Source organism: Macaca thibetana, chromosome X, assembly GCF_024542745.1.
Source record: "Macaca thibetana thibetana isolate TM-01 chromosome X, ASM2454274v1, whole genome shotgun sequence".
Classification (NCBI taxonomy): Eukaryota; Metazoa; Chordata; class Mammalia; order Primates; family Cercopithecidae; genus Macaca; species Macaca thibetana.
Genome location: NC_065598.1, coordinates 149,953,269 through 149,977,599, shown reverse-complemented (window position 1 = coordinate 149,977,599; position 24,331 = coordinate 149,953,269). Strand labels below are relative to the sequence as shown.

The window sequence follows — 24,331 nt, the reverse complement described above, 5'->3', positions numbered from 1 at the left end:
CATATTTCTTTGACGCTTGAAATAGAGGAAGCTAGAACAGTTAGTGTTTACTCTGTTAAACCTGCTACAAGAACCATAACTTTGAGGCATTTTCTAAATGAACTGTGGGGATCCAGGATTTGTAATTTATTGATCTAAACTTTATGCTATGTAAATCAGTTATCAGAAATGCATATTTCAAAGGGTGAAGCACACTTTTTTTTTTTTTTTTTTTTTTTTTTTTGAGATGGAGTTTTGCTCTTGTTGCCCAGGCTGGAAAGCAATGGCACAATCTCAGCTCACTGCAACCTCTGCCTCCTGGGTTCAAGTGATTCTCATGCCTCAGCCTCCCAAGTAGCTGGGATTTACAGGCATGTGCCACATGCCCGGCTAATTTTGTATTTTTAGTAGAGATGGGGTTTCTCCATGTTGGTCGGGCTGGTCTCGAACTCCTGACCTCAGGTGATGCGCCTGCCTCTGCCTCCCAAAGTGCTGGGATTACAGGCATGAGCCACTGCGCCTGGCCAAAGCACTCATTTCTAAACCTTATTATCTAAGGTAATATATGTACCCTTCAGAAATTTGTGTTCAAGTAAGTAAAGCATATTAGAATAATTATGGGTTAACAGACTTTTTATATAGAATTTAGAGTATTTTTGTGAGGTTTTGTTTGTTTACAAATAATCAGACTATAGTATTTAAACATGCAAAATAATTGACAATAATGTTGCACTTGTTTATTAAAGGTATAAGTTGTTCCATGGGTACACACAGAGACAGACACACATACACCCAAATTATTGCATTAAGCATCCTGGAGCTGTGTTGCAGACCATAGCTGAAGTAGTTATTTTCAGTCAGAAAGACTACCTGTCATGAAGGTATAAAATAATTTAGAAGTGAATGTTTTTCTGTACCATCTATGTGCAATTATACTCTAAATTCCACTACACTACATTAAAGTAAATGGACATTCCAGAATATAGATGTGATTATAGTCTTAAACTAATTATTATTAAACCTATGATTGCTGAAAATCAGTGATACATTTGTTATAGAGAATAACTCATCATTTACAATATGTTTTAGGTGGCATTATCATACCTAGACAGTGAATAACATATTCCCAATAGATTTATATAGCAGTGAAGAATTACATGCCTTCTGGTGGACATTTTATAAGTGCATTTTACATCACAATAAAAATTTTTTCTCAAAGAAAACCCCATACTCCCAACCCAACAGGTCCTTCAGCTGATAAAACAACTTTGGCAAAGTTTCAGGATGCAAAATCAATGTACAAAAATCACTAGCATTTCTATACATCAACAACAGCCAAGCTGAGAGCCCAATTGGGAAGGCAATCCCATTCAAAATTGCCACACAAAAAAATTTAAAACCTGAGAATACAGCTAACCCAGGAGGTGAAGGATATCTACAATGAGAATTACAAAACACAGGTCAAAGAAATAAAAGAAGACACAAACAAATGGAAAAATGTCCCATGCTCATGAATAGGAAGAATCAATATCAACAAAATGACCACACTGCCCAAAGCAATCTAAAGATTTAATGTTATTTCTAAAAACTAACAATGACATTCTTCACAGAACTAGAAAAAACTATTTTAAAATTCATATGAAACCAAAAAATAGCCCGAATAGCCAAGGCAATTCTAAGCAGAAAGAACAAAGCTAGAGGTATCGCATTAGCCAACTTTTAACTTTACTGCAGGGCTACCGTAAGCAAAACACAGAATGGTACTGATACAACACCTGTAATCCCTGCACTTTTGGAGGCCGAGGCAGGTGGATCACCTGAGGTCAGCCATTCCAGAACAGCCTGGCCAACATGGTGAAACCCCATCTTTACTAAAAATACAAAAGTTGGCCAGGCTTGGTGGCACATGCCTGTAATCCCACCTACTTGGGAGACTAAGGCAGGAGAATTGCTTGAACCTGAGAGATGGAGGTTGCAGTGAGCCAAGATCATGTCATTGCACTCCAGCCTGGGCAACAGAGTGAAACTCCATCTCAAAAAAAGAAAAGAAAAGGAAAAAACAGGCACATAGACCAATGGGACATAGTAGAGAGCCCAGTAATAAGGCCGCACACCTACAACCGTGTGATTTTTGACAAAGTTGACAAACACAAGCAATGGGGAAAGCACTCCGTAGTCAATAAATGATGCTAGGCTGGCTAGCCCTATGCAGACGATTGAAGCTGGACCTGTTCCTTATACCATATACAAAAATCAAGATGGATTAAAGACTTAAGTGTAAAATCCAAAACTACAAAAACCTAGAAGACAACCTAGGCAATGCCATCCTGGACATAGGAACAGGCAAAGATTTCATGACAAAGATGTCAAAAGCAATTGCCCAACAAAAGCAAAAATTGACAAATGGGTTTTAATTAAACAAAAGAGCTTCTACACAGCAAAAGAAACAATCAACAAAGTAAACAGACAACCTACAGAATGGAAGAAGATTTTTACAAACTATGCGTCTAACAAAGGTCTAATATCCAGCATCTATAAGGAGCTTAAACAAACTTACAAGAAAAAAATCGCATTCAAAAGTGGGCAAAGGACGTGAACAGATGAACAGACACACATGGGGCAAACAAGCATATGAAAAAAAAGCTCATTACTGATCATTGGAGAAATGCAAATCAAAACCACAATGAGATACCATCTCACATGAGTCAGAATGGCTAAAAATAAAAAGTCAAGAAATAACAGATGCTGGCAAGGTTGTGGAGAAAAGCAAACACTTATACACTGTTGGTGGGTGTGTAAACTAGTTCAACCATTGTTGAAGATAGTGTAGTGATTCTTCATAGAGCTAACAGCAGAACTACCATTTAATCCAGCAATCTCATTACTGGATATATGCCCAGAGGAATATAAATCATTCTACCATAAAGACACATGCATGAGAATGTTCATTGCAGCACTATTCACAATAACAAAAACATGGAATCAACCCAAATGCCCATCAATGACAGACTGAATAAAGAAAAGGTGGTACATATATACCATGGAATAGTATGCAGCCATAAAAAGAATGAGATCGTGTCTTTTGCAGGAACATGGATGGAGCTACAGGCTATTATTCTTAGCAAACTAACACAGGAACAGAAATCCAAATACTGCATGTTTGCACATATAAGTGGGAGCTAAATGATGAGAACTCATGAACACAAAGAAGGGAACAATACACACTGGGGTCTACTTGAGGGTGGAGGGTTGGAGGAGGGAAAGGAGCAGAAGAGATAACAATTGGGTACTGAACTTAGTACCTTGGTGATGAAATAATCTGTACAACAAATTCCCATGACATGAGTTCACCTATGTAACAAACCTTCACATGTATCCGAAACCTAAAATAAATTTTTTTAATGAATTTTGAGGGGCCTCCTCTTTCGGCTTTGGAGCCCTCCTCCCTCTGTCTCTGTACGGGGGAGCTTCTTCCTTCTGTCTTCTCCCTTCCTTCTTGCCTATTAAATTCTCGGCTCCTTAAAGCCAAAAAAAAACAAAGAAAAAAAGAGAGAAAGAAATATGGTTTTTGTTTTTCTCACATAAGAAACTCAGAATGAACCTGGGATGATAGCTCCGTAATTTCATTAGGGATTTCAACTCCTAATCTTTCTTCTCTGCCATCCTTTAAGTGAGGCTTCCAGTCTCAAAGTTAACTCATGGTGACAATATGTCTGCTGGAACTCCAGGCAACAGATCTAATATACAAGCCAGCTCTAAGGATTTTTCACAGAAGCCACACCCAAAAATTTCCATTTACATCTCATTGTCCAGAGGTAATTCATGTGGTCATATCTAAGGAGTGGTATATAAGTGTGTTATCTGCCATAGTTTGCCCCTCTGACCACCTAAATAAACGTATGTATCCTTCTTCTCATATATGGAACACACAGTTACTACAGTCAGCTCAAAGTCCAGGACCTTTGGATGATGTGCGATATCTCCATTAGATACTAATGGTCAAGCAGTCAAATATATTAAAAATTATCTCCACACACTCTTTGACACATCCATTTTTAAAAGTGAAGATTCGATAACACACAACAACCACTGGTTCATAATACTTCATAATAGTTACCATGACTTGAAAAAGGACTAAAATATTGTTTCTAAGTCAAAAAGGACTAAATATTGTTTCTCAGTTTTATTGTTACAAACACTGCTAAAAGGAATTGTCTATTTACAAGGCCCTCCACAGCGGTTGGTCTTCCATATTGCTGGATATGGGAACTCTTCCATATGAACTTTGTTTTATCTACTTTTTAAAACCTTGTAAACACCCACATTAATGGAAATGGTGGAGTAGGGAACTCCAGAACTCCATTCTTTCATAAAAGCAATGAATAGGCTGGCAAAAACGGTCAGAAACAACTTTTTCAGCACTCTGAAATCTAAGCAAAAATTACAGCAGCCAGGAGAACACTTAATGAATAAAAAAATCTAAATTTCAGTGAGAGTTCTGTGGCATTTTTGGTTACCTTGATACCATCCTCCAACCCTCAGTCCATCAATAGCCTTAAAAATGGCAGCTTATATTGCGGGTGCAGGTTACTGGTACCAGAGGAAGTGATATTGACCTTACTTTCAATGAACTGTGATTGTGTGGTTTGACCTATCTGGTGGTTCCCTGAAGGATTACTTCAATGGTTTACCTTTTTGTCACCTGCACTAGAGCTTCCCCAGGGCTGAGTCACCTTCCCTGGTGGTGTTTGTGGAAAGCATTTTAAAGCAAATATATTAGTCACAGCTACACAGGACAAGGAATAACATTTGGGAAAAGCAATAGGCAAATTGAAAAATCCCAGGAAGGGCCAGGCGCAGTGGCTCATGCCTGTAATCCTAGCACGTTGGCAGGCCGAGGCAGGCAGGTCACCTGAAGTCAGGAGTTCACCACCTGCCTGACCAACATAGAGAAATCCCGTCTCTACAAAAAACACAAAATTAGCTGGGCATGGTGGTGCATGCCTGTAATCCCAGCTACTCGGGAGGCTGAGAAAGGAGAATCACTTGAACGCAGGAGGCCGAGGTTGTGGTGAGCCGAGATCGCGCCATTGCACTCCAGCCTGGGCATGGACAGCAAAAGCAAAACTCCATCTCAATTAAAAAAAAAAAAAAAATCCCAGGAAGAAAGAGGCTGGGATACTTGGGGGATGCTTAGGGAAATAATGGCTTCAAAACGTTTTATGTATTCTGAGGACTATAGAAGACTATGCATGGACCCATTTCTAGATGTGTGCTCACAAAAGAACTGACAAGATTCTAGGCTCTTGATTCTGGCTAAACTTCAGGTACCGCACAAGCAGAAAATGAAGGCTAAGGCAGAACTTTAAACTGTGTAGCTAAGCAATGAAGGAGAGCCCCAACACAGAACCAACCCTCAAAAACATAAAAAAGGATGAGTTTGTGTCCTTTGTAGAGACATGGATGCAGCTGGAAACCATCATTCTCAGCAAACTATCGTAAGGACAGAAAACCAAACACCGCATGTTCTCACTCATAGGTGGGAACTGAACAATGAGATCACTTGGACTCGGGAAGGGGAACATCATACACCGGGGCCTATCATGGGGGTGGGGGGGAGGGATTGCATTGGGAGTTATACCTGAGGTAAATGACGAGTTGATGGGTGCTGACGAGTTGATGGGTGCAGCACGCCAACATGGCACAAGTATACATATGTAACAAACCTGCAAGTTATGCACTTGTACCCTAGAACTTAAAGTATAATAATAATTTTTTTAAAAACTAAGAAAGCTTTTTCTTTTCATAGTTTGTTTCTTTGTTTTGCTTCCAGGAGTTTAATAAAATCTCTGTAAAATCGATAGCTAACTAAAGCTGATGGAATAAAGATTTCAGAGGCCACGCATACCAAAAAAAATATAGGCTTTACAAAATTAGTTAAGAAAATGCACTAAACCAACAACAACCACAATAAGCAGCAACAACAAGACCAGGGGAGTGGGAGAATCAATCAGATTTCCAGAGTTTCTACATTATAACATTCAAAACATCTGGTTTTCAAGAAAAAAAACTGAGGCATGTGAGGAAACAAGAAAGTATGGCCCATTCTCAAGGGGAAAAATAAATTAATAGAAATTGTCCCTGAGGAGACACGGACATGTGAATTAATAGACAACGACTTTTTTTTTTTTTATTATACTTTAAGTTGTAGGGTACATGTGCATAACGTGCAGGTTTGTTACATATGTATACTTGTGCCATGTTGGTGTGCTGCACCCATCAACTCGTCAATCAACTGTCTTGACTATGTTTTAAAAGCTATAGAAAGCCAGAAAAAAAGTCTCAACAAATAAAGAATATCAATAAAAATATAGAAATTATAAAAATAAGCCAAATAGAAATTCTGAAGCTGAAAAGTGTAATAATGTTCAAAAAGTTCACTAGAAGTTTTCTTTTTTTTAATTTTATTTTAAGTTCAGGGGTATTTGTACAGGTTTGTTACATAGGTAAACTTGTATCATAAGGGTTTGTTGCACAGATTATTTCATCACTTTGGTATTAAGCCTAGTACTCATTAGTTATTTTTCCTTATTCTCTCCCTTCTCCCACTCTCCACCCTCTGATAGGCCCCAGTATGTGTAGTTCCCCTCTATGTGTCCGTGTTTTCTCATCATTTAACTCCCATTTATAAGTGAGAATATGCATTATTATTTGGATTTATCTTTCTGCATTAGTTTGCTAAGGATAACAGCTTCCAGCTCCATCCATGTCCCTGCAAAGGACATGATCTTGTTCTGTTTTATGGCTGCATAGTATTTCCTAGTGTATATGTACCACCTTTTCTTTTATCCAGTCTATCATTGTTGAGCATTTCAGCTGAATCCATGTCTTTGCTATTGTGAACAGTGCTACAGTGAACATACATGTGCCTCTGTCATTATAATAGAATGATTTATATTCCTTTGAGTATATACCCAGTTATGGGATTGCTGGGTCAAACTGTATTTGTTTTTAGATCTTTGATGAACCATCATACTGTCTTCCACAATGGTTGAACTAATTTACACTCCCACCGACAGTGTATAAGTGTTTGCTTTTCTCCACAACCTTGCAAGCATCTGTTATTTCTTGACTTTTTAGTGACAGCCATTCTAACTGGTGTCAGATGGCATCTCATTGTGGTTTTGATTTGCATTTCTCCAATGATCAGTAATGCACTTTTTTCACATGCTTATTTGTCGCATGTATGTCTTCTTTTGAAAAGTGTCTGTGCATATCCTTTGCCCACTTTTTAATGTGATTTTTTTCTTGTAAATTTGTTTAAGTTCCTTATAGATGCTGGATGTTAGACCTTTGTCAGATGCGTAGTTTGGAAAAATTTTCTCCCATTCTGTAGGTTGTCTGTTTACTCTGTTGAGTTTCTTTTGCTGTGTAGAAGCTCTTTTGTTTAATTAAAACCCATTTGTCAATTTTTGCTTTAGTTGGGCAATTGCTTTTGGCATCTTTGTCATGAAATCTTTGCCTATTCCTATGTCCTGAATGGTATTGCCTATGTTGTCTTCTAGGGTTTTCATAGTTTTGGGTTGTACACTTAAGTTTTTAATCCATCTTGTGTTAATTTTTGTATATGATGTGAGGAAGGGGTCCAGTTTCAATCATCTGCATATGGCTAGCCTGTTATCCCAGTACCATTTATTGAACAGGGAATCCTTTCCCCATTGCTTGTTGGTTGCTGTCAGGTTTTTCAAAGATAAGATAGTTTTATGTATGTGGTGTTATTTCTGGGTTCTCTTCTGTTTCATTGGTCTCTGTGCCTGTTTTTGTACCAGTGCCATGCTATTTTGGTTACTATAACCCTGTAGTATAGTTTGAAGTCAGGTAGTGTGATGTCTCCAGCTTTGTGCTTTTTGCTTACAATTGCTTTGGCTATTTGGGCTCTTTTTTGGTTCCATATGAATTTTAAAATAGTTTTTTCTAGTTCTGTGAAGAATCTCAATGGGAGCTTAATAGGAATAGTATTGGATCTATAAATTGCTTTGGGTAGTATGGCCATTTTAACAACATTGATTCTTCTTATCCATGAGCATGGAATGTTTTTCCATTTGTTTGTGCCAAGTAGACTTTATCCCTGGAATGCAAGGTTGGTTCAACATACAAAAATCAATATATGTGATTCGTCACATAAACAGAACTAAAGACAAAAACCTCATGACTACCTCAATACATGCAGAAAAGGCTTTTGTTAAAGTTCAACATCCATTCATTTAAAAAAACTCTCAATAAACTAGGTATTGAAGAAACATACCTCAAAATAATAAGAGCCATATATGAAAATCCTACACCCAACATTATACTGAATGGGCAAAAGCTGGAAGCATTCCCCTTAAAGATGAGCACAAGACAAGTATGCCCTTTCCCACCACTCCTATTCAACGTAGTATTGGAAGGCCTGCCCAGGGCAATCAGGCAAAAGAAAGAAATAAAGAGCATTCAAATAGGAAGAGAGGAAATGAAAGTATCCCTGTTTGCAGGTCACATGATCCTATATGTAGAAAACGCCGCGGTCTCAGCACAAAAGCTTATTAAGCTGATAAACATCTTCACTAAAGTCTCGGGATACAAAATCAATATGCAAAAATCACTAGCATTCCCATAAACCAAAAACAGTCAAGCCAAGAGCCAAATCAGGAAAAAAAAAAAACCATTCACAATTGCCACAAAAAGAATAAAATACCCAAGAATACAGCTAACTAGGAGGTGAAAGATCTCTACAAGGAGAACTGCAAACCACTGCTCAAAGAAATCGGAGATTACTAGAGGTTTTCTACAACAAACTTGAACAGAGAAAAAAAAATCAGCAAAATGAAACATAGGTCAGTTGAAATTATTTAGTCTGCAGAAAGGGAAGATAAAGAATAGAACTTAAAACCTGTGGAGCACCACCAAATTTACCAAGCTGTACATAATGAGAGTCCCAGAGGGAAGGGATGAGGAGAAAGAGGTAGAAAGAATATTTGAAAAAAATAATGGCTGACAATTTGACGAAGGAACTTGCTCTACACATCCAAGAAACTCAATGAACTCCAAGTAGAATAAACTCAAACTGATCCACAACAAGATGCACTATAATCAAATTATATAAAGCCAAAGCCAAAGAAAGGATTTTAAAAGCATCAAGGAAGAGGTAATTCATCACATAGAAGGGATCTTCAATGAGATTAACAGAGGATTTCTCATCAGAAACCATGGTGGCCAGAAGCAGAGAGAAGACATATTTAAAGTGCTAAAAGAAAAAAAAACTTGTCAACCAATAATTCTCTATTTGGCAAAAATGATCCTTCAAAAATAAAGGAGAAATTAAGACACTCTACATGAACAAAAATTGAGGAAATTTATTGCTAGTAGACCTGCCCTACAAGGTGCTATAGAGAGTCCTCTAGACAGAAATGAGAGGACACCAGACAGAAATGTGAAGCCATATGAAGAAATAAATAATACCAGTAAAAGACAAAAAGTACATGATTATCTCAATTGATGCATAAAAAAGCATTTGACAAACTCTAACACCGTTTCATGATAAAAGTACTTAACAAACTAGGAATAGAAAATAGCTTCTACAATCTGATAAAGGCCATATATGAAAAGCCTGCATTGCCAAGACAATCCTAAGTCAAAAGAACAAAGCCGGAAGCATCATGCTACCTGACTTCAAACTATACTACAAGGCTACAGTAACCAAAACAGCATGGTACTGGTACCAAAACAGAGATATAGACCAATGGAACAGAACAGAGCCCTCAGAAATAATACCACACATCTACAACCATCTGATCTTTGACAAACCTGACAAAAACAAGATTTGGGGAAAGGATTCCCTATTTAATAAATGGTGCTAGGAAAACTGGATAGCCATATGTAGAAAGCTGAAACTGGATCCCTTCCTTACACCTAATTAATTAATTAATACAAAAATTAATTCAAGATGATTAAAGACTTAAATATTAGACCTAAAACCATAAAAACCCTAGAAGAAAGCCTAGGCAATACCATTCAGAACATAGGCATGGGCAAGAACTTCATGACTAAAACACCAAAAGCAATGTCAACAAAAGCCAAAATTGACAAACCAGATCTAATTAAACTAAAGAGCTTCTGCACAGCAAAAGAAACTACCATCAGAGTGAACAGGCAACCTACAGAATCGGAGAAAATTTTTACAATCTACCCATCTGACAAAGGGCTAATATCCAGAATCTACAAAGAACTCAAACAAATTTACAAGAAAAAATCAAACAACCCCATCAAAAAGTGGGCAAAGGATATGAACAGACACTTCTCAAAAGAAGACATTTATGCAGCCAACAGACACATGAAAAAATGCTCATCATCACTCACCATCAGAGAAATGCAAATCAAAACTACAATGAGATACCATCTCATACCAGTTAGAATGGCAATCATTAAAAAGTCAGGAAACAACAGGTGCTGGAGAGGTTGTTCAGAAATAGGAACACTTTTACACTGTTCGTGGGACTGTAAACTAGTTCAACCATTGTGGAAGACAGTGTGGTGATTCCTCAAGGATCTAGAACTAGAAATACCATTTGACCCAGCCATCCCATTACTGGGTATATACCCAAAGGATTATAAATCATGCTGCTATAAAGAAACATGCACACGTATGTTTATGGCGGCACTCTTCACAATAGCAAAGACTTGGAACCAACCCAAATGTCCATCAATGATAGACTGGATTAAGAAAATGTGGCACATATACACCATGGAATACTATGCAGCCATAAAAAAGGATGAGTTCATGTCCTTTGTAGGGACATGAATGCAGCTGGAAACCATCATTCTCAGCAAACTATCACAAGGACAAAAAACCAAACACTGCATGTTCTCACTCATAGGTAGGAATTGAACAATGAGAACACTTGGACACAGGAAGGGGAACACCACACACGGGGGCCTGTTGTGGGGTGGGGTGAAGGGGGAGGGATAGCATTAGGAGATATACCTAATGTAAATGATGAGTTAATGGGTGCAGCACACCAACATGGCACATGTGTACATATGTAACAAACCTGCATGTTGTGCACATGTACCCTAGAACTTAAAGTATAATAAAAAAAGAAATGAAAAAAATACATTGCACAGATGAAATATGATCATGCATTTATAGCACTTAGCACATTTCCTGACATAATAAAATACCCAATAAAACAACAAAAAAAAAAGAAAAACCCACAGCTGACATTGTACTCAATAGTGAAGGACTGAAGTTTTTCCCCTTAAGATCAGAAACAAGACAAGGATGTTCATTGTGGTTGGAAAAAATAATTGATATAATTTCAATCTTCTTAAGTGGTTAAGAATTGTTTTGTGGCCTAACATATGATCTATCCTGGTGAATATTCTGTATGCACTTGAAAATAATGTGTATTCTGCTACTGTTGCTCAAAGTCTGGGGTTGAAGAGGCCAGCTTAGTACTGGGTTGGACCTGAAGCCTAGGGCTGTGTGGGCCAGCCTTTTTTGGGCTGGGTTGGAGCCTGGTCTGGGCCTGAAGCCTGAGCTTGAATGGGCCAGCCTGAAATCTGGGGCCACCAGGGATGGCCTGGAGTCTGTACCCATAAGGGCTATATTGGAGGCTGAATCTTTGGGTGCTGACCTGGTACCTGAGGCCATGGGGGCCAGCCTGGAGCTGAGGTCCATGGGTGTCAATGTGGCACTGGGACAGACTCAAAGCCTGGGAGTGTGAAGGCCAGCCTGGAGCTGAGTTGGTCTGGATACTGGGTCTGTGGGTATTTGCCTTAAACTGGGGTCCAAACATGCTAGTCTTGTGATGGAGAGGGCCTGAAAGCTGAATCTGGGGGTACAGTGGCTGTCCTGAAGTGAAGGGGCTGTCTTGGAGGGGTGCAAGCCTGGAGGTATGACCTGCTGCTGAAGGAAGTCTGGAGTCTGGGGCTACTGGCCCAAGGATGGGAGACTACATCTGCAGGGATGGCCTGGACATTGGGGCTACAAGGGCTGGCCTAGTGCCCAAGTCTGTGGGGACCAGCCTAAAGTCTGGGGTAATCATGGCCTGTCCAGGGCTAGACTTTTTGGGCTCAGTGTTTGGGTCTAAGGCAAAGTCTGGTGTTCACTTACTTCTTCTTCTCCCAAAGAAAGGGCATCTCTCTCCATACTGTGTTGCCTGGGGTTGGGGAAGGCATAACACAGGTAATTTAAAACTGTCCTGCTAAAGAGAAAAATAAAGCAAAAGAGAGAAGTAGTGATATTATGGAAAGGAGTGACGTTGCAGTGTTACATTGAGCGTCCAGAGAAAGGCTTCACTAGAAAGAGATACCCATGAAAAAGACCTGAAGGAAAAGTGGGAGCAAGGCATGCACATATGTGAGAGAAAATGCATATGTCTCCCTCATCTAAGGGCAGACCAAGTTAAAAGGCTCTGGGGCAGGAGCTTTCCAGGCCTATTTGAATGATAGCAAGAAAGTCTGTGTCATAATTGAGCGAGTGAGGGATATGAGAGAAGAGAGGTAAGGTGGGATCATATCATGTGGGTCCTTATAGGCTACTGTAATGAATTAGGCTGTGACTCAATAAGATAAGACAATTGCAGAGTACTGAGTAGGGGAAAGCCATCACTCTGGCTTCTGGGTGGTTAATTGGGTGGGAAAGAAGGTGGCTCATATCATGTGGGTTCTTGTAGACCACTATGAGTACTTGGGCTCTAACTCTGAGATGAGGACATTGCAGGATAATGAGTAGGGGAAAGGCATGATATGACTTACATTTTAACATGATTGCTCTGTCTATGGGTGGAGAATATTCCAGGTGTATGAGGGACAAGTATGGGAGTAGGGATAATAGTCAGGAGGATGTTACAGTAATATAGGCTTTGAACTGGGCAGGGGCAGGGGAGGTGGACAGATTCTGGATACATTTTGAAAGGTAAGCTGACCAGAGTTGCTGATAGATCAAATGTCAAGTTAGAGGGAAAGAGAGGAATCAGGTTAGATACCTAAGTTTTTGACCTGACCACTTCTAGCTTGCAGTGAGTTTTTTGTGTTATGAAAAGGAATTGAGTGTTTTAGCCTTTGTTTGTATTGTGTATATTTAAGGTATATCACATGATGTCTTGATATACATATACATAGTGCAATGATTACTACAGTCAAGCAAATTAACATATCCATCGCTTCATATAGTTACCCTTTTTATATGGTAAGAGCACCGAAAATCTATCCTTTGCAAATTTTCAGTATGCAATATTATTAGTCTTCATATTATACATTACATCTCTAGACTTACTCATTCTACATAACTGTAACTTTGTACCCTTCGACCTACATCTCCCTATTTCCTCCCCCCACTGTCCGTGGTAATCACTGCTCTATTCTTTTTTCTATATATTTGACCTTTTAAAGAAGCCACACGTAAGTGAGATCATAGAGTATTTGTCTTTCTGTGCCTGGCTTATTTCACTTACCACAATGTCATCCAGGTTCATCCATGTTGTTGCAAATGACAGGATTTCATTATTTTTAAGGCTGATTCATATTCTAGTATACATATATATATCACAATTTCTATATCCATTCATGTATTGATGGGAACTTAGGTTGTTTCTATATGTTGACTTTTGTGAGTAACGCTGCAGTGAACATGGGAGCACAGATATCTCCATGAGGTGCTGATTTTTTCTTGAATACTTTTCCACATCTAGTCATTATCATATAGGTTTTCTTATTGTATTTGTTAGTGTGGCGAATTATATTATTACATTATTTTATTTAATTATGCTAACTGAGCTTTGTATTACTAAGAGAGGATATCTTGGCTACTTTTTTCCCATTTTCTCCATCCAATTTATTCCATCATTTGTTTTATAAGTTGCAATATTTGAAATCATATTTTTCTTTTTCTTTTCTTTTTTATTGAGACTGAGTTTCACTTTTGTCCCCCAGGCTGGAGTGCAATGGCGCGATCTCAGCTCACTGCAACCTCCACCTGCCAACTTCAAGCAGTTCTCCTACCTCAGCCCCCTGAGTAGCTGGGACTACAGGCGCCCACTACCACGCCCAGCTAATGTTTGTGTTTTTAGTAGAGGCGGGGTTTCACCATGTTAGCCAGACTGGTCTCAAACTCCTGACCTCAGGTGATCCAGCCACCTCAGCCTCCCAAAGTGCTGGGATTACAGGCGTGAGCCACTGCGCCCAGCCGAAATAGATAAATGAGCTTTGGATTCCAGACAACTGATTTCCCTGTGAACTTTAGAAACTAAAGTGTTCTGAGATTGGAAAAAAATATAAACTTCTACTGAGAGACTTCTAAGGGTGTTTAGTTTCCAGCGCAATTTTCCAGAACTTCCATTTTCAGTATAGTGCAAGCTAGGGCACCTGGTCTCTGTCATGTTATGTGCAAATGATAGTTGACTCGTGTTTCTTTTTAAGGTACCCTCACCTGAGTCCCAAGTACAAGGAGTCTTTTGATGTGGGCTGTAACCTCTTTGCCAAGTTTTCTGCATACATTAAGAATACACAAAAGGAGGCAAATAAGAGTAAGATACCTTTCTTTAAATCTCCATTTTTCCTCACTTTTCATACTCTTACTCAGCAAAAATAGAATTTTCCTGAATATATAGTATATTTGGGGGACTAGCCTAGTCTTCCCCTCATTGTCTGTTCTCTCCTCTGAAATTCCCTTGCATGAAGTTTTATTAGATTTAGAACTCAAGATTCAATATAGCAATTACCAGATGTGAACTAACTGCAAGACGGTGTACCTTTAAGGTTTCTTAAACTGTAGCACCTACCATTTCCCATGAACATTCTTAAATAGGTTTATTGTCCTCTGAGTCACAAGAACTGTGTTTTTTCTTTCACTTTCTAACTCTTCTGAGTTGGATAACACGTATCACTTTTCTTTCTTTTACTCTCCTGACAATGCACCTCCCTAAGAAAAGCCCAAAAGATTTACACTCACTATTTGATCTTACTTTGTCGTATCAGTGAGTAGTTGAGCATTCTAAATAGTTAACTAGATGTTGAAGAGCCAGTGTAAGCAGTATGTATAGATAGAGGTGTCTAAATGTGAGGAAAGCATATTTAGACTGTATTTAGTCAAAAGACAATACATTTACAAGTCCTTCATTGCCTCAGATTTTGAAAAATCTCTGCTCAAAGAATTCAAGCGTCTGGATGACTACTTAAACACCCCACTTCTGGATGAAATTGATCCAGACAGTGCTGAGGAACCCACAGTTTCCAGAAGACAATTCTTGGATGGGGATCAGCTAACACTGGCTGATTGTAGCTTGTTACCCAAGCTGAACATTATTAAAGTAAGTCTTTATAGGGCAGGCTGAATGGGTGGGAGGGGTTTGCCAGTTGCCAGCACAAAGCACAGTGACCTTCCAGTGCAGTATTATTATATTATAGCTTTGTCATTATCATCATCATCATCATGTGTAGTATCTACATCTCTTTTTTCTCTTTAGACAGAAAATCCATAATGATCTCTTCTGGGAAGTATTAAAATTTGTTTCTTTTTTTTTTTCTTTTTTGAGATAGGATCTTGCTCTGTCACCCAGGTTGGAGTGCAGTGGCATGATCAAGGCTTATTGCAACCCCCACCTCCAAGGCTCAAGCAGTCTTCCCACCCCAGCCTCTTGAGTAGCTGAGACTACAGGTGCATGCCACTACACCTGGCTAATTTTTTGTACTTTTTGTAGAGACAGGGTTTCACCATGTTGCGCAGGCTGGTCTTGAACTCCTGGGCTCAAGTGATCCGCCTGCCTTGGCCTCCCAAAGTGCTAGAATTACAGGCATGAGCCACCGCGCCCGGCCAAAACTTGTTTCTTTCTTTCTAAATCAGAAGGTATTTTCCACTGTCTTGTCTTTATTTTATAAAGGATAATAATATTACCTATTTTACAGAATTGTTAAGAGAATTAAATAAATTAAAGCATTTAAAATGCTTAGAACAGTGCCTAGATCATAATAGGGAATAACCAATTTGGGCTATTCATATTATGATGAATTAATCATAAATTTAACAAATATTTATTGCACAGACTTATGCAGAATTTACTCTCTGAGTCCTATGCCAAACACAGAGAATACGTAAAGAAATAAGACAGGACTCTAAATAAACTCTTAGTCTAGTGGTGGTGGATATGTGCTCATTTTCTGTGCTTCCTTCCACTAAATATAGTCATAATTAAATATGGAATCAATATAAACATGATTGTAAGCATATGGTTTTGTCAACATTTGTAGACAAAACATCAAAATAGTCCAAGATTCGAGTCTACTTCATAGTTTATTTTATAGTGCTTTTTGTGTCGATAAGATGCCTTTGATAATCTTGACTTCTAAGATATATTTCTACATAGTAGACATATTACTGATGCCTTTCTTTTTCCTCTTTTTTTTTTGCAAAATTCTAGGTTGCTGCCAAGAAATATCGTGACTTTGACATTCCAGCAGAATTCTCAGGAGTCTGGCGTTATCTCCACAATGCCTATGCCCGTGAAGAATTTACCCACACGTGTCCTGAAGACAAAGAAATTGAAAATACTTATGCAAGTGTAGCTAAACAGAAGAGTTAGGACAGCTCTTACAGGAGAAAAGGCTGTATTTGTGATCAGATTTTACTTAATGACATATTAGAAAAGTTTTTGCAAATAAGAATATGAAAAATACTGTTTCTTCTGTCCAACTCTCTTATGAAAAGGAACTCTGTATTTTCTGTTAGCCATAAACAATCTGTCCACTGTATTTTACAGGTCTTCCCACTTTTACTTAATTTTCTTTATTTGTATGGCAAACCACTGCAATCCTGAATGACATGGAAAGCATCATGATCTTTTGCCCTTTGCTTGAATTCCTGGAATGCATACATATAAGCTAAATAGATGTCTGCAGTTATAAATGTCATAAGTAGAGGTACAATCTCACCCTGCTCCTTAGAAACATTTCCATACAAATTGCTAAAATAATTCCACATTTTTGCTAGTTTAATATATACATGAGTTTATTTCTGATACAAATAACAAATTCAGAGTGAGCATATCAGAGAGGCAGATTCTAAAAGAATGATTTTTAAAATCAGCTCTAGGAAGAGATCAAGATCAATTGGTCGTAGAACAGCATTTGACGCCTAGAACTATGACCATCTCATGGCCAGAGATGAGAATGTAGCCTTTGTGACCAGATTATATTATTTTTAAATGAAGAAGCACTCATTAAATAAAACATAATTTTAAAAAACCAGAAACAAAGTCAACTGAATCTTTTATTCATAAAAATGAAAAGGAAAATAAGAAATGTGACTGACCAAAAGGTCTTGTTGTTGTCCATAAAAGGATAAGGTAAACAGTCTTTAGATAATTATAAAACTTTCTGCAAAAGTTAAAATGTTACATTACTATACATATTCAGATTCACTTGTTAAAGTACTCTTAAATCATTCAAATCTGGAAACAAAAGCTGAACTAAACTACTGCTCCCTCAAAGGAGAAACACAAGCATAAGTGCAGCATCTAAAAAGGAAAATATGGGGTTATTTTAGGTTTTGGTGGAAAGGTGGAGTTTAGATAAAATTTAAATGAAGTAGCGTTTTAATAGGTTCAAAGAAAAGTAAGGCAATGAGCAAGTTCAAAGTACTGTCCTTGAAAACCACAGAGTCAAGATAAATGTATAGTGTATGGTTAGGTGGCAGAGAAATGCAATCATGTTGATAACCTTTGAGATACATCCTCTCATCAGCATATTTCAGAATACATGCAATATACTAGCAAGTTACAATTGATAGAATACATTTGAAATGTTAAATGAAATAAGCCAGGCACAGAAAGACAAACACCACATGATCTCACTCATATGTGGAATTTTAAAAAGTTGATGTCACACAAGTAGAGGGTAGAATCGTGGTTACCAGGGGCTGGGCAGAGAAAGAAGGCAGAGGCACTGAAAGATGTTGGTCAATGGGTATAAAGTTACACTTAGGAAGAATAAATTTTGGTATTCACCACAGTTGGGTGACTATAGCAAATAATAATGTAGCATATATTTCAAGATGGCTAGAAAAGCAGATTTTAAGTGTTGTCACCACAAAGAAATAACAAATGTTTATTATGATGGATATGGTCATCACACCTATTTGATCATGATACTGTGTATACATGCATTGAAACACCACATTGTATCCCATATATATGTACAATTATGTGCCCATTATACATTTTAAAATAAATTTTAGAAACCTTCAATTAAACAACTCTTGGTTTAAAGGAAAAATATAAACCAAAACTACAGTACCTCTAAAACAAATAATGATGATGTAAACACTTCATATCAGAATCCATGGGATAAATATAAAGCAGTGATCAGAGGAAATTTTATAACACTAAACACTGCTATTAGTAAAAATAAAAGATTGAAAATAAATTGATTAAATATTGAGCTAACAAAAATATTTAAAATGTGCACAACAATGTGAATATACTTAACACTTCTCAACTCTCTGCTTCAAAATAGTTAAGATGATGAGTTTTAAGCTGTGTGTTTTTAACACAACTTTAAAAAAATGTCCAAAGGGATGTTGGTAGAGCACCAGCAAAAAACAAAAAGAAAATTATAATAAGTACAACAAATTAAGTAAAAGAACACAAGAAATTAACAAAAAAAGTAAGAATTAACAAAAGAGAATCGAAATAGCATACACCTAGTTAATGAATCAAAATCCTTATTTTTTAAAAGATTGATAATATAGACAAACCACTAGCTACATTAATCAAAATAAAACAGAGAAAGCAAAAATATGCAAATAAAGAATGGGGAAATAGCTATTAGAAGAAATTTAAGGGGGCGGAGCAAGATGGCCGAATAGGAACAGCTCCAGTCTCCAACTCCCAGCGCGAGCGACACAGAAGACCGGTGATTTCTGCATTTTCAACTGAGGTACTGGGTTCATCTCACTGGGGAGTGCCGGACGATCGGTGCTGGTCAGCTGCTGCAGCCCGACCAGCGAGAGCTGAAGCAGGGCGAGGCATTGCCTCACCTGGGAAGCGCAAGGGGGAAGGGAATCCCTTTTCCTAGCCAGGGGAACTGAGACACACAACACCTGGAAAATCGGGTAACTCCCACCCCAATACTGCGCTTTAAGCAAACAGGCACACCAGGAGATCATATCCCACGCCTGACCGGGAGGGTCCCACACCCACGGAGCCTCCCTCATCGCTAGCACAGCAGTCTGTGATCTACCGGCAAGGCAGCAGCGAGGCCGGAGGAGGGGCGCCCGCCATTGCTGAGGCTTAAGTAGGTAAACATAGCCGCTGGGAAGCTCGAACTGGGTGGAGCTCACAGCAGCTCAAGGAAACCTGCCTGTCTCTGTAGACTCCACCTCTGGGGACAGGGCACAACTATACAACAACAAAAGCAGCAGAAACCTCTGCAGATGCAAACGACTCTGACAGCTTTGAAGAGAGCAGTGGATCTCCCAACACGGAGGTTGAGATCTGAGAAGGGACTGCCTGCTCAAGTGGGTCCCTGACCCCTGAGTAGCCTAACTGGGAGACATCCCCCACTAGGGGCAGTCTGACACCCCACACCTCACAGGGTGGAGTACACCCCTGAGAGGAAGCCTCCAAAGCAAGAATCAGACAGGTACACTCGCTGTTCAGCAATATTCTATCTTCTGCAGCCTCTGCTGCTGACACCCAGGCAAACAGGGTCTGGAGTGGACCTCAAGCAATCTCCAACAGACCTACAGCTGAGGGTCCTGACTGTTAGAAGGAAAACTATCAAACAGGAAGGACACCTACACCAAAACCCCATCAGTACATCACCATCATCAAAGACCAGAGGCAGATAAAACCACAAAGATGGGGAAAAAGCAGGGCAGAAAAGCTGGAAATTCAAAAAATAAGAGCGCATCTCCCCTGGCAAAGGAGCGCAGCTCATCACCAGCAACGGATCAAAGCTGGACGGAGAATGACTTTGACGAGATGAGAGAAGAAGGCTTCAGTCCATCAAATTTCTCAGAGCTAAAGGAGGAATTACATACCCAGCGTAAAGAAACTAAAATCTTGAAAAAAAAGTGGAAGAATTGATGGCTAGAGTAATTAATGCAGAGAAGGTCATAAACGAAATGAAAGAGATGAAAACCATGACACGAGAAATACGTGACAAATGCACAAGCTTCAGTAACCGACTCGATCAACTGGAAGAAAGAGTATCAGCGATTGAGGATCAAATGAATGAAATGAAGCGAGAAGAGAAACCAAAAGAGAAAAGAAGAAAAAGAAATGAACAAAGCCTGCAAGAAGTATGGGATTATGTAAAAAGACCAAATCTACGTCTGATTGGGGTGCCTGAAAGTGAGGGGGAAAATGGAACCAAGTTGGAAAACACTCTTCAGGATATCATCCAGGAGAACTTCCCCAACCTAGTAGGGCAGGCCAACATTCAAATCCAGGAAATACAGAGAACGCCACAAAGATACTCCTCGAGAAGAGCAACTCCAAGACACATAATTGCCAGATTCACCAAAGTTGAAATGAAGGAAAAAATCTTAAGGGCAGCCAGAGAGAAAGGTCGGGTTACCCACAAAGGGAAGCCCATCAGACTAACAGCAGATCTCTCGGCAGAAACTCTACAAGCCAGAAGAGAGTGGGGGCCAATATTCAACATTCTTAAAGAAAAGAATTTTAAACCCAGAATTTCATATCCAGCCAAACTAAGTTTCATAAGTGAAGGAGAAATAAAATCCTTTACAGATAAGCAAATGCTTAGAGATTTTGTCACCACTAGGCCTGCCTTACAAGAGATCCTGAAGGAAGCACTAAACATGGAAAGGAACAACCGGTACCAGCCATTGCAAAAACATGCCAAAATGTAAAGACCATCGAGGCTAGGAAGAAACTGCATCAACTAACGAGCAAAATAACCAGTTAATATCATAATGGCAGGATCAAGTTCACACATAACAATCTTAACCTTAAATGTAAATGGACTAAATGCTCCAATTAAAAGACACAGACTGGCAAACTGGATAAAGAGTCAAGACCCATCAGTCTGCTGTATTCAGGAGACCCATCTCACACGCAGAGACATACATAGGCTCAAAATAAAGGGATGGAGGAAGATTTACCAAGCAAATGGAGAACAAAAAAAAGCAGGGGTTGCAATACTAGTCTCTGATAAAACAGACTTTAAACCATCAAAGATCAAAAGAGACAAAGAAGGCCATTACATAATGGTAAAGGGATCAATTCAACAGGAAGAGCTAACTATCCTAAATATATATGCACCCAATACAGGAGCACCCAGATTCATCAAGCAAGTCCTTAGAGACTTACAAAGAGACTTAGACTCCCATACAATAATAATGGGAGACTTCAACACTCCACTGTCAACATTAGACAGATCAACGAGACAGAAAGTTAACAAGGATATCCAGGAATTGAACTCATCTCTGCAGCAAGCAGACCTAATAGACATCTACAGAACTGTCCACCCCAAATCAACAGAATATACATTCTTCTCAGCACCACATCGTACTTACTCCAAAATTGACCACGTAATTGGAAGTAAAGCACTCCTCAGCAAATGTACAAGAACAGAAATTATAACAAACTGTCTCTCAGACCACAGTGCAATCAAACTAGAACTCAGGACTAAGAAACTCAATCAAAACCGCTCAACTACATGGAAACTGAACAACCTGCTCCTGAATGACTACTGGGTACATAACGAAATGAAGGCAGAAATAAAGATGTTCTTTGAAACCAATGAGAACAAAGAGACAACATACCAGAATCTCTGGGACACATTTAAAGCAGTGTGTAGAGAGAAATTTATAGCACTAAATGCCCACAAGAGAAAGCAGGAAAGATCTAAAAATTGACACTCTAACATCGCAATTAAAAGAACTAGAGAAGCAAGAGCAAACACATTCGAAAGCTAGCAGAAGGCAAGAAATAACTAAGATCAGAGCAGAACTGAAGGAGATAGAAACACAAAAAACCCTCCAAAAAATCAATGAATCCAGGAGTTGGTTTTTTGAAAAGATCAACAAAATTGACAGACCACTAGCAAGACTAATAAAGAAGAAAAGAGAGAAGAATCAAATCGACGCAATTAAAAATGATAAAGGGGATATCACCACCGACCCCACAGAAATACAAACTACCATCAGAGAATACTATAAACACCTCTACGCAAATAAACTGGAAAATCTAGAAGAAATGGATAATTTCCTGGACACTTACACTCTTCCAAGACTAAACCAGGAAGAAGTTGAATCCCTGAATAGACCAATAGCAGGCTCTGAAATTGAGGCAATAATTAATAGCCTAGCAACCAAAAAAAAAGTCCAGGACCAGATGGATTCACAGCTGAATTCTACCAGAGGTACAAGGAGGAGTTGGTACCATTCCTTCTGAAACTATTCCAATCAATAGAAAAAGAGGGAATCCTCCCTAACTCATTTTATGAGGCCAACATCATCCTGATACCAAAGCCTGGCAGAGACACAACAAAAAAAGAGAATTTTAGACCAATATCCCTGATGAACATCGATGCAAAAATCCTCAATAAAATACTGGCAAACCGGATTCAGCAACACATCAAAAAGCTTATCCACCATGATCAAGTGGGCTTCATCCCTGGGATGCAAGGCTGGTTCAACATTCGCAAATCAATAAACATAATCCAGCATATAAACAGAACCAAAGACAAGAACCACATGATTATCTCAATAGATGCAGAAAAGGCTTTTGACAAAATTCAACAGCCCTTCATGCTAAAAACGCTCAATAAATTCGGTATTGATGGAACGTACGTCAAAATAATAAGAGCTATTTATGACAAACCCACAGCCAATATCATACTCAATGGGCAAAAACTGGAAAAATTCCCTTTGAAAACTGGCACAAGACAGGGATGCCCTCTCTCACCACTCCTATTCAACATAGTGTTGGAAGTTCTGGCTAGGGCAATCAGGCAAGAGAAAGAAATCAAGGGTATTCAGTTAGGAAAAGAAGAAGTCAAATTGTCCCTGTTTGCAGATGACATGATTGTATATTTAGAAAACCCCATTGTCTCAGCCCAAAATCTCCTTAAGCTGATAAGCAACTTCAGCAAAGTCTCAGGATACAAAATTAATGTGCAAAAATCACAAGCATTCTTATACACCAGTAACAGACAAACAGAGAGCCAAATCAGGAATGAACTTCCATTCACAATTGCTTCAAAGAGAATAAAATACCTAGGAATCCAACTTACAAGGGATGTAAAGGACCTCTTCAAGGAGAACTACAAACCACTGCTCAGTGAAATAAAAGAGGACACAAACAAATGGAAGAACATACCATGCTCATGGATAGGAAGAATCAATATCGTGAAAATGGCCATACTGCCCAAGGTCATTTATAGATTCAATGCCATTCCCATCAAGCTACCAACGAGTTTCTTCACAGAATTGGAAAAAAAACTGCTTTAAAGTTCATATGGAACCAAAAAAGAGCCCGCATCTCCAAGACAATCCTAAGTCAAAAGAACAAAGCTGGAGGCATCACGCTACCTGACTTCAAACTATACTACAAGGCTACAGTAACCAAAACAGCATGGTACTGGTACCAAAACAGAGATATAGACCAATGGAACAGAACAGAGTCCTCAGAAATAATACCACACATCTACAGCCATCTGATCTTTGACAAACCTGAGAGAAACAAGAAATGGGGAAAGGATTCCCTATTTAATAAATGGTGCTGGGAAAATTGGCTAGCCATAAGTAGAAAGCTGAAACTGGATCCTTTCCTTACTCCTTATACGAAAATTAATTCAAGATGGATTAGAGACTTAAATGTTAGACCTAATACCATAAAAATCCTAGAGGAAAACCTAGGTAGTACCATTCAGGACATAGGCATGGGCAAAGACTTCATGTCTAAAACACCAAAAGCAACAGCAGCAAAAGCCAAAATTGACAAATGGGATCTAATTAAACTAAAGAGCTTCTGCACAGCAAAAGAAACTACCATCAGAGTGAACAGGCAACCTACAGAATGGGAGAAAATTTTTGCAATCTACTCATCTGACAAAGGGCTAATATCCAGAACCTACAAAGAACTCAAACAAATTTTCAAGAAAAAAACAAACAACCCCATCAAAAAGTGGGCAAAGGATATGAACAGACATTTCTCAAAAGAAGACATTCATACAGCCAACAGACACATGAAAAAATGCTCATCATCACTGGCCATCAGAGAAATGCAAATCAAAACCACAATGAGATACCATCTCACACCAGTTAGAATGGCAATCATTAATAAGTCAG

At 38.7% G+C, this 24,331-nt stretch overlaps 2 protein-coding genes across 2 annotated transcripts in view; both read left to right on the top strand.

Moving 5' to 3' along the window:
- The window catches only part of CLIC2 (chloride intracellular channel 2), a 37,959-nt gene extending 19,699 nt beyond the window's left edge, over positions 1-18,260 (top strand). Inside the window, exons 4-6 of the mRNA XM_050775498.1 lie at positions 14,437-14,543; positions 15,145-15,326; positions 16,434-18,260. Of these exons, the coding sequence (XP_050631455.1) occupies positions 14,437-14,543; positions 15,145-15,326; positions 16,434-16,595 (451 nt within the window). The 3' untranslated portion in view covers positions 16,596-18,260. The remainder of the gene's footprint in view (positions 1-14,436; positions 14,544-15,144; positions 15,327-16,433) is intronic.
- The window catches only part of CMC4 (C-X9-C motif containing 4), a 540,756-nt gene that overhangs the window by 311,984 nt on the left and 204,441 nt on the right, over positions 1-24,331 (top strand). The window lies entirely within an intron of this gene.